The 12,117-nt window shown below is 38.2% G+C and overlaps 1 protein-coding gene across 1 annotated transcript; it reads left to right on the forward strand.

The window, feature by feature from the left end:
* Positions 1 to 310: 310 nt before the first annotated feature.
* On the forward strand, positions 311 to 10,568 carry LOC127790275 (nuclear pore complex protein NUP35). The gene is made up of 4 exons (XM_052319677.1): positions 311 to 430; positions 521 to 1,131; positions 8,532 to 8,643; positions 9,852 to 10,568. Exons 2-4 carry the CDS (start codon positions 527 to 529, stop codon positions 10,158 to 10,160), a joined length of 1,026 nt encoding a protein of 341 aa, XP_052175637.1. The 5' UTR covers positions 311 to 430; positions 521 to 526; the 3' UTR covers positions 10,161 to 10,568.
* Positions 10,569 to 12,117: the final 1,549 nt, after the last annotated feature.

Consider the following 12,117-nt stretch of genomic DNA (forward strand, 5'->3'; position numbering starts at 1 on the left):
AGATGGGACTTGTTTTTAAAAAAAAAAAATGAAAAGAATTATTTTGATATTTAAGGTGTAAATAGTGCCTATGTTAGAATATCAAATTATTTTAATTTTGAAATTTATTCTCACAATTTTGAATATTAAACAACACAATTATTTTAAAATAAATATTAAAAATATAGATAAACTAAAAAAGTAATGATATAAATGAAATAATTGTATCAAAGATCAAAGAAAAACACTATTTTCTACAATTTTTAATTTATGTTGTTCGGTCAATAATAAAAAATATTTTTATACAATTATTGGGGCAAAATGGCAAATCAAAATATAATGTTACGTTAGGGTTTTGCCCGGGCGGAAGGGAAAGGCATTCAAAAAAACTCCCGAATTTCAAAACCCTAGACGATCACCTGCAACTCGAAGCCTGAAGAACACAGTGGAGGTAAGCCAATTTCTCCATTGCAATGAGCTTACTCATCTTTTAGCTTTCTGAATTATCTCTTTCTTTGCGCTTTTATTTGTTTGATTGCAGAGGAAGATGAGCTCCACTGTACAGAGAACTCCCAAATCTGGAAGACAGTCGTTGCTCTTCCATGATTTGGCGACGCCTGTTTCTACTCGTAGAGGAGGAGGATCATCGGCCGCAGCAGCAAAATTCACGAGCCCTGGCCAGGCCGCCGCCGTTTCCGCTCTCTGGCGCGAGAATTTTTCCAGCTCCGACCTTCCTCCTCCGCCCGTTTTCACTCTTGAAGACCGCTCCGACTTTTCTCCGGAATCTGGAATTCCGGACTTTCCGGTGTCGCCGGAGGTGAAGTCGGACCCGAGAACGCCGGTTACCGGCTCAGGACGCGAGTTTTCAACTCCGAAGAGCAAGTCTGAGGTGAGTACTTCGTATGCCTTAATCGGTGGGCAGCTGCAAAGGCAGCAGAACCTGGTGTCTAGTTTGAGTTGGTGGTCGCCTGGGAAGAGTGGGGCTTCTGGCGAGCAAGAGGATAAGGGAAAGGGTTCGCCCGTCGAAGGTATCGTGCAGCCTGGCGCTTTAATTACGCTCCCACCTCCTAGGGAAGTTGCCCGACCGGAAATACACTCGAACTCCTCGCCTGTAGGAAACCTTGACGAGGAAGAATGGGTCACCGTTTATGGGTATATTGTATAAACTCTCTTTCTATGTGATTATGAATTGTTTTTTTGTCTATAAGTACTTGTTTCTGTGCACTATGGATGAAGTATTATTACTATTATTTCTATTCATTGTCATGACTCAAGTTGCTTGAACTTTTTCTTATGCTATATGATGGCAGTAATATCTGGTTGCTTATCTGGTGTATGTCTCTCTAGAAATGGCATTATGACTCCATTTTGTAGTCTTGACTGAAGGAGCCCCATTGTTAATGTGAATTATCTGTGCACTGAATTCAAGCTCTTAAAAGTAAATCACACACTTTTTTTCTTAACATTTTTTATGTTTTAGAACCTTCCCTTCTATTACAATCTTTGCCAAAATTCTTAACATTGTACATTAAGAAATGCAATGGCACTCCATCGTCTTGGCCAGTCATTTATATGTCTTTTGATGTGCAACCTGAATGGATGAACATCAAGATGTTAGAATTTGAGAAAGGCGACTATAAAAGGTCATTTTTTCGGAAAACTGCCATTTTGGGAGGATTATGAAGGTTATTGAAAGATCATGGGACACATTCCAATTTTCCTTTACTAAAATTTGGGTATTGTTAATGTTGGTCTTTTGGTATATGTTTCTCACTACGGAAGATATTTTTTTGAGGTTCTTTTGATTGTTTATTGTTCATATTAAATCAAAATGGCCAAAATGTTTTGGCTCTGCAACTACATTGGATAAATGCTCGTGAAAGGTTAGAATTTTAAGGTTGGTTTCTGACACAATGTAGTGAAATTCACATAGCGGCATGAGACCAGGAATAGTTTCATCATTCGCTAGAAATCTCAAACAAAAATTACTATGGTTTCTTGATTATTCAATCAAGTTTCATGCTGTGAATCAAAATTCTGTGTGTATATGTGGTGTGTGGGAATTATAAACTGCATCAATACATGAAATTGCACGATTTGGTAACATGTCCTTTAATAGTTGAAGCATTTTTATACATGTGACATGTAAATTTATTGTGAACACATGTACCTTAAACATTTTTAATTATTGGATTGGATGATAAAGTTCATAGATAAATTGATGAAAAGGGGAGGACATGTATTGGGGAAACCCTACCTCTTCCCCCTTGTCCTTATCCCTGTCCGCCACCCTATCGTTTTTAACCCCTTCTCCCCACCCTTGCCTTATTTTGCTATTCTGGAACCCCATAACAATCTTGATATGCCCTTTTAATTTTTATATTAGACCATTTATTTACCTTCAGTGGCTTTCAATACCTTTTTCCATGTTACTTCTGTATGTTGGAATAAAGTTATTGGTATAGTTCAATGCTACCTCTTGAGATGAATGGTTTTGGAATCGTAAAATATTTCTCATTTATGTCCTTAAGAACTCAGTGGTTTTGGACTACATAAATACAACCACATACAATGATGGACCAGTTTCTCTTGAGTCATCAAGCTGTTTTTGGCCTAAGGCTATATTTGCATAAGAAACCATGTGTGCATGTGAGAGAGGGGGAGGACCCTAATATTTATTGAACTGCATATTTGTACAATTGAAAAACAAAAACATTCCACATCTACTCAGGGAGGGATGAGAGGGGGAAGGAGGGAGGTAGGTAGGTTTAACTGCACACATGTACAATTGAAAAACAAAAACATTCCACATCTATTCAGGGGGTGAGTGAGAGGGAGATTAACTGCGCACATGTAGAATTGAAAAACAAGCATTCCACATCTACTCAGGGAGGGAGAGGTGGGGTGTCTTTTCCTTTTTTTTTTTCCCTTGTATTACCAAACCCAAACATATCACATCTACTTAGGGAGGGATGAGCTGGGGTGTCATTTTCCATTTTCTTTTTTAACTTTTATTACCAAATCCAAATGGCTTTATTTTGAGGCTGCTATAGTGGGAAAACCTAACAAATATTTTGGCTCTTCATTAGAGATATGTTTTTTTTATTTAAATCAGAGATTGTATGCTTTTCATTCACATGATTTTTGCAATTTTTATTGGTTCTCAATCTATATGACCTAATTTGACAATTATAAAAGAAATAAAATTGTGTGCACGCACACAAACATGTTATGGTCCACTGCAAGGTATAGGACTTGTCTCACATCGGAAGTTTAGGCTCTTGGTGTGGGGTTTATAACTTCTTAGGCACCCACCCCTTGACAGCTACCTTTTGAGGGTGAGTTCTACTTAAAGGGTGTAACAAAACATTAGTCTAATCTCTTCTGGTAGTTAATGTTTATCATCTTCTTTCCTATATTATGGCAGGCTTTTTTGCAGCAAATTAGATGACTGTTTATTTTGAAAAATTAAAAGTTTATTGAGTTCCACAAATGCTTCCAAGTCTTGTATAGGCTTGGATGCTCTAACCAAGATATTTCATTAACATTCAATCTCTCCCGTGAAAAATGAATTGATGTAGTCCTGAAATTGCTAAGATTTCAAAGTTAGGATACTAATTTCGGGCTGCTTGGAAATTGAGTATCGTGGTTTAGATTGCAAAGGAGTTTGGGAAATTATGGTAGATAGGGACAAAACAAATAACAAAAAATGGTTGCTGTATACCACTAAGGAGGTACAAGAAGCAGTGATTATAAAATCCATTATTGAGTTGCATATAGATAGTTGATAATAAGATATTCAGAGGAGATTTAGCTAGGAAGCATTGAAAAGAAAGTGAATTTTATCCATAATATGATATAGAGGCAAGGGAGTGCTTGACTTGAGGAGGACAAATATACAAAATACTAGCTTTCTTTTTATGCCTTTGTGGATAGTAGGGGAAAAAGGCTTGCTTTTGGTGCCAATTTTTTTTTGTAAATTCTTTTTATGGGTTGCATTAGAACTAGTTAAGATTCTTGAAGGCCTTGAAGAATCATTTGTAACTTGAAAAGTAAGTTTGTCTCTTGTATAATTGGTTCCAAGGGCTTGTGCATCCTTCCTTGTCTCAATTCTAGGATTTGGTTTTGGGTTTCTTGGATTGTTTGTGATGCATAGGCTTAAGGTTTAATGGGTTTAGACTTGTGCCTTTCTTGTGTCCTTTTTATATATTGGTGTACCCTTGGGGAGTGGTACCTTGTTTATAATATATATACTTCATCCTTATCATCATCACAAGTCTTAATTTGACTTAGTAGGCTTGGCTATACGGATCTTAATTGTGAATGAACTCTTTCTATGCGTTTATCTTGTATAAAGTCTTTATATCCCATGTTTTATTTAGGGTCAGGTTTTCAACCAAGGTTATTTGGGGTCTTCTTTTACCTCTTACTATTATTTATGAAGTACTTATTTGGATGCTTACACCTTTGAAGGAGGACAAATTTAGTTATTTTCTTTGGCTGGTATAAAGAATGATAAAGTGATAGATTAAAGGTCAATCTATCATGGAGGTCAAGGGAAATAAGATAAAGAAAATGAATTAAAACAGACAGATTGGCAAGGCAATGAGCAGGGAATTATTCACATTCACCACTAAGTGATAATGCAAGCTATCACACTTATATAAGAGTTAAGGGTTTCACCACACTTAAAGGAAAACAAGTGATGAGAAGAAATTCTGATCTTCAAATAACATTCATTCAAAGATCCCCTCATTCAAATATGTCTTTTTTTATATAGGAGAGAAAGACTACTAGACATTGATTGTACTTCAGGGAAATATAGTAATCACCTTGGAACCTAGGAGAATATAAATGTTTAATGACATGGGAAATAAGGACTAATAATTCTTAATGTGATGGGAAAGTTGATACTACATAATGAAGGAGACCAAGATAGATGTTCTTAACTTTAGTCATTAATGGAGTTGATTTGGCTTCCACTGGGTAATTGTCACGATAGATTCTAGAGGACTTCCCATAAGCTTCAAAGAAGGGAATAATTCACTATTGCACGCGATTAAACTTGGGTGGAGGATAGGTTCTGTCAGCCCCTTTTTGGGCAAGGCTTGGTGCGGAGGTGTGGCCTTGAACTTTGAATGAGTGATTGGCCTGTGATATGTATCAATCTCCCCTTGTTGGAGAGGATTTTGGTACGTATTGAGGACTCTTCCTCTTTTGTTTGCTGGAACCTATTGTGAAGCAGGGGAAAATATAACCTGTTATCAACTTCCTTTTCCAATGTTTGCAGCCTATCAGGGGCAATGTTTTGCTTCTTTTGTCGAACAGGTTTGAACTGGGGGTCCACATTCAAATGGTGACATATCACTTCTGGACTGATTCTTGGCATATCTTTTGGTTTCCAAGCAAATACGTCCGAATTTTCTCGTAGGCGTCTCGCAATCTCTTCTTTTATATGTCCTGGAAGTTGTGAACCCACATATGCTACTTTCTCAAAATCCGCTTCACTCAAATGTACAGCTTCTAATTCTTCAACGGGTTGGGGTTTGCGTGCGGCTCCTTCTTCCAAGGATTTATGTATGGCCTTCTCTGTTATGGATAAGGTTTCTTCAGCTCTTTTTCCTTTTGTAGATGACACATAACAGGTTCGTGCCTTCTTTTGATCTCCTTGAACCTGTCCAACTCCGGCGGGTGTGGGGAATTTCATCAATAAGTAGCATGAGGACACTACGGCCCTTAGGTCATTGAGTAATGGGCCACCCAAAATCATGTTATATGCCGTCGAGGAGGTTTTAACCACCATAAAATTTGCTTGTCGAGTCACGAGTTGGGGGTCTACACCCAACGTGATCAGTAACTAAATAGATCCTGTAACTGGGGCTGCTTCTCCAGTGAAGCTATACAGGGGCGAAGACACATTTTTCAATCGATCATGAGATAAATGCATCTGCTCAAAACAGTTCCAGTAGATCAAATTGACAGAATTGCCACTATCTACCAGAATCCTACTGATGGGGTGCTTTGCTACGACTGCTGAAATAACCATTGGATCATCATGCAGGAGAATTATATCACTTCGGTCAGTAGGAGCGAATGTAATTGGCTCCTCATCATCTCTAACTTCCATCACTAAATTAATTTGATAAGCTTGACGAGCGTATGCCTTTTGGGAAGCCGACGTGTCCCCGCCTAGGGTTTCTCCTCTTAAAATGACGTGAATGGCTTGCTGAGTTGGCTCATTGTCTAAATGCGGATCTTGCCTACGATCTCTTCCTCTCTCTTACTGCCTTGGGTTTTGTCTTTCATGCCCATCACGCCTATCTTCCCTTTGCCGGGGTTCCTTGCCTTCTTCTCCCTCATTTCTCACATATCTTTGTAGGTGCCCCTCTCAAATGAGCATTTCAATCTAATTCTTAAATTCTCTGCAATGATCAGTGGAATGTCTACGGGTTCGATGATATCTGCAATTCTTTTCTTGGTTTTTTCCCATAGGTTTGTCAACTCTGCGAGGTAGTTTTAGGAGTCCTTCTCCCTCTACTTCGGCTAATATAGCTGACCGTGGTTGTAAAAGTCGAGTATAGTGATTAAATTAAGGTTTAGGTGCATCTGCTCTCCTAATCCTTTCATGCCGTCGAATAGACTCTTCCCTTTCACGCTCCTTTCTCTTCCTCTCTCTGTCTTTATTCCCCCCCACATTCCTCATGATCTCAGTGTGGAGGATATACCAGTTTGCCCTAACAAACAAATCGGCCAGGGACGTTGGAGGGTCTAAGGAAAGTGACTCTTGGAGAGAGGCGAGATGTGTCCCTTGAAGCATAGCAGGCACTGCTACTTGGGCCGGCAGATCAGGGACTTAAAGAGCGGCGTTGCGAAATCTATCCACAAATTGTCGTAAGGATTCCTTATTCCCTTGTCGTATGCTGAGCAAGTATGTGGATCCCACTCGGCTAGGCCGAGTTGGGGCGAGAGCCCACTTGGCACAACTGAGTGGACCCCCACTCGGTTGTGCCGAGCAGGGGTGTGACCACTTGGCTAACTGAGTGGCCTCCCACTCGGCATAATCGAGTGGGGTGCCACTCGGTTATGCCAAGTGGGTTTCCTTCGACCCTTTGCCCTTGCTTTCTTCCACTAAATTGGGGCCCACGCTTGATCAAACATCCGCTTCACTTTCCCGGGTACATCAAGAAGAAATTCTGATCTTCAAATAACATTCATCCAAGATCCCTAGGTTCGAATATGTCTTCTCTTATATAGGAGAGAAAGACTACTAGACATTGTTTGTACTTTGGGGAAGTATAATATTCATCTTGGAACATAGGAGAATATAAATGTTTAATGACATGGGAAATAAGAACTAGTAATTCTTAATGTCATGGGAAAGTTGATACTAATAATGGAGGAGAGCAAGATAGCTGTTCTTAACTTTAGTCATTAATGAAGTTGATTTGGCTTCCACTGGGTAATTGTCACAGCAGATTCTAGAGGACTTCCCATAAGCTTCGAAGAAGGGAATAATTCACTGTTGCACAAGATTAAACTTGGGTGGAGGATAGGTGGTTCTGTCGGCCCCTTTTTGGGCAAGGCTTGGTGCAGAGGTGTGGCCTTCAACTTTGAACGAGTGATTGGCCTGTGATATGTATCATAAAGCCTCCAATATACTTATTTTTACCCTTGAAAAAATTACAGCTAGTAAGAGGATAATATTTTGGTGAGTAATTTTGTGGCTGGTATAAGGATTGACAAAGCCTCCAATAGTGTACTGCCAGATGAAGGATATTAGCAAGAAAGGGAAGAAACAAGGTGGTATTATCAGGAGTTAACTATTTGACTCAACAAAAATAAAAAGGTTAACTTTTAGCACTAGATGCATTATGGAGTTGCACACATTTGAGTGGAGATGGGCCATGTTTGATTCATTGGATGGATTGGAATCCCTAATTGTAGGACTAATGATATGATGATTAAATGCTTCTAACCTTGCATTTGTGCACTGGGTAAGGACTTGAATTAACCTCATGTTTACAATTTTTTGGTTATGGACTCAAATATGGGTGACCAATGATTTTATTTCTTGTTATTATATATTTAATACATCATTGGGTCTGCATTATGAAAACCTCTTCAAAAAACGAGAGTAAGGTTGTGTATAAAAATGACCCTCCCTTGACCCTCGCTAAGCCAGCATTTTTTTTGGGGCCCACGGACTATATTACATACCCTTGTCTCTTGCCACTTCATATCCCATGATTTTTTTCCTACCTCCTCTCTGGAGTCTAGATGAGGGTATGGAGGTAAGGTATCACTGTAATTGTCTCAGTTTAATTGCAGAACCAAGGATCAGATGAGGCTAGACGTGTATTGTAGTCTAATCCCACAAATCAAAAAAGAGCTTGGAGAACTCAAGCTACTAGGGCCACTATGTGCTCTTTCCATTTTATTCTATTGAGGCTTTTGTTCTTTATTCCATTAATATGCATAAATCTTCTGTCTATTACAACTTTTCTTGTTTATGGTTTGGACATGTGATACCATTTGTTTTATCTTCCTTCCAGATTTTCTCCTGGAGACACCAATTTAGTTTTGCGGGAGTTTGAGAAATGCGGTGTGATTTTGAAACACATTCCGGGCCCTAGAGATGCTAATTGGATGCACATTCTGTATCAGGTTTCTTACTTTCCTATAAGGTTATTGAGTTTGAGCAATTCATAGGGAAATTCTCTTGTTCTGAATTCATTGCTCATGCATTCCCCTTCTTTGAAAATAAGAAGCCTCCAAGTCATGCAAGTTAGTTTTTAATACTTACAAACTGACATGCCCTGAATGGAAATGCAAAATAGCAGGATGTCAGGGAATGTAAAAAATGTCCCGATCCACATTAATTATATATTGGCAAAAAGTTTCTATGTCAAACGCAGTCATGTACTAATCTCTGCACCAGGGCAAGTTACCAATCTAAATTTTTTGATTTTCAAATTTAGTTTAGTACCTTGAGTTGTTTGGCAGTTCAATTTTGCAGAATTCTCTCTTTAGCGTGAGCTTGTGTTATTTCTCTGAAGAGTGTAGCAATGCCATAGTCTTCTGTGTTCTATCTTATTACATAGAAATTGTGCTAAATGGGGATGAAAAAATATAAGCTGGTACAATTGAGAAATTTTGTGTGTGGAACTAACTTATAAAGGTTTTTGGGACTCAATGAGGCAAGCTGGTGTGACTCTTTATTCTGAAATCTTGTTGGTTATTAGCTAGTCGGGAACTAGAATTTGATATTTTGCAGAATTGTCTCTATATTGGAACCTTCATATTTCTTATTTGAAGGTTTATAGCTTTACCATTTTAAGGAGGAAGGTTGTATGTCCTGTTATTGCCCTCAGGTCTGGGATGCAAACTTCTTTGAGGGAAATATGAGGCATAAATATGAAGAATTCAATACAATCATGTTACTTCACTGCCATTATTATGCTACTGCACTATACGATAAAAAATAAAATATAAAAAAGAGCATCTCTAATGTACAAGGCCGCTTTCTAACTTCTGCTTGCTCTTCTAGTTTTTGTTTTGGCAAAGAGATTGCTTGCACAACTTGAATCTATGACTAATTGGTGGCAGAGGAGCAATGCTACCATTGCTATGGTACTAAGGCTCGCTTAATATGATAATACAAATTTGTGTTTTTAAACTTTTCAAGACGGAATGTTTATAGCTTGACATGGTATCAAATTTAAATTTGGAATATGCATTTGCTGGCTCTGATCTCTAGTGAATAAATGACCTAAACTGCCCTGTGCTCGTATACTGTGCTTGACCCTTCAGGATTCTCATGCAGAACTTGTGTATGCAACACTCACTGATTCATATGCTGTTTGCTGTTGCAGAACCGATCTGATGCTAACAAAGCGCTAAGCAAAAACGGCATGCAAATAAATGGAGTTCTCATTGTTGGAGTGAAGCCGGTTGATCCTGCTCAACGGCAGGTTCTGAATGAAAGGATGAACAATCCAGGATTCATGAGCTTACCGCCTCAACCATGGAGTAAAAGCTCGGAGTCAAATCCTTTGAGAGCCTCTTCCACCCCCTACTATCTTCAAAACGGCAATACTGGCGCACGGCAGTCATCTGGTACCATTGCTTCCCCTGCAAAATCTGTTGTATCCAAAATTATGGATTTGATGTTTGGTATCTAGTCGTAATTTAAAAATACACGAACAAAAATTTGTTGTCCAGCTGGGGCACCTTTTTCTTCGATTACCCTACGCTAAACTTTTTTCTACCAGCATTACAGCTGTTGTAATTCCATTTTATGGTTGGAATATTTTTTTTTGGGGGGGAGGGGGGGGGGGGGGGGGGGGGGGATGCAAAACTCTCAAATTAATTTAAGTTTACACACTTTTTATCTTCTCGGTGATATTGTCTGTTTGGGTAAAAGAAATATCAATTCCCCTCTCCACTTTCTTTATGTTGTTGGGCTGCCAAATGTGGGGCTTCTTTCGGTAGTTGTTTGAAACCTATATCTTGTTTCTGTTCCCCTTATGTCTGAAAGTCATGTGCAACGGTGAACTTCCATTGTCATTGTCAATTAAAAGCTATTTTTACGTGGAGTTTGTACGTCTTATTATACATTCAGTTTCCTTACGTTATATGTGCCATTAAGTTAAAAGGGTATAAGGATGTCTATAAATTAAGGTAAATGTTATTTGTACAAACAACTGGGATATCAAGAGAATGATCAAAGACATTAAAATTTAAAAATGTTATCATTTAATTTGTCGTTCGCCTGTGGATGAAGCTTGGTTGGTTGGGTTTCATAATTGAAGAAGCTAGATGATTAGTGACAGTCCATTTTATGAAGTTCGATTGGACTTTATTATTGGATAAAGTTCGATTTGATTATTGAGGTTATACATCTCGTCGGTATATGTAGCATGATTTATAAATTAATATGTATAATTCAATGAAATTACAAGTACAAATTTTGACCACTTTTAATCAAAGACTTCAACCATTTTTAATTTGATTTTTTTTTTAGGGTGTTTGGGGGATGGAAAATAATGGAATTAGATGGGAATAGAGGTTTTTTTTTTTTTTTTTTGGGTTTTGTTTGGGAGAGGGTAGCTAATAATGGATCGGAAAAAAATTGGATGGAGTTTTTTTTTTCCTATATAACCCATCTCAAATGAATAGTTTTTGTCACCTCAACTTGGAGGAGATTGGATAGATATAGATTCATCTATGCATTATTTTTATAAAATTTTCAATGCCTTTAATCTTATTTTTTTCCCAAATAAAGATAATAATTTTTTAATCTATTTCCTTTATTTTCATTCTTGTTATCTAAATATAGCAATAAATTTAGATGTTAGAAAATCGCTTCCAAATTGTTGAGATTTTGCTAAAATGAAGTTGGTTAGAGGGTGCTAGATGTTCCTGGTGCAAACTTTTTGATGCCGAAGTTGATATGAGTTTTTTTATAGTATTTATTGTGTAGTTGGAAAGGAGTCACCTTAGGGTGGCAGATTATAGAGGATGGGCAAAGTTTAAAGTCATCTCAGGATTATCTATTCTGACTTTTAAAGAGAAGATCTTAGAGACAATGAGTTTGCGTTAAATATTAGGGAATGCCCCACAAGAGACTGTCCGAGAAACTCTCTCGAGACCTCTTTTGTGGGTTTGTCAAGGGGGTTTCTCAGGAGCCCTATGCCTGAGAGGGTCTCTCAAGTCCCTTTCGCTTGACATACTAGTTTATCTTTTGTTTTTGGACTTGTGAGCCCTTCGAAAATAGGGCTCTTGGGCCATGTACACATTAATTTGTCCTTACTTTCTTTCAAGTCTTCTAAATGGAAGAGTAGTTCTTTTTTTGCAGAATAATGCTTTTCGGGAGACTCTTTGATTTCTTACTCATGGTGGTGATTTTTTAATTTTTATTATGGTTCTTTCCGCATCAGATCTTTTAACCTTGATTTACTGGCAAAGATCTTTTGCATGCTTCTATTTGAAGTGCTGCATGTTCTTGTCCCCCCACCTTCTCATCCAACGGTTGTGGTCTTCTGGGACCGCTTTCATCTGAAATGCCACGTGTCCTTGTTGCTTCGTCTCTTGATCTAATAGTTGAGATCTTTTGCGGGTTTTCGTCTGGAGTGTCGC

This window comes from Diospyros lotus, chromosome 14 (genome assembly GCF_014633365.1).
Source record: "Diospyros lotus cultivar Yz01 chromosome 14, ASM1463336v1, whole genome shotgun sequence".
Classification (NCBI taxonomy): Eukaryota; Viridiplantae; Streptophyta; class Magnoliopsida; order Ericales; family Ebenaceae; genus Diospyros; species Diospyros lotus.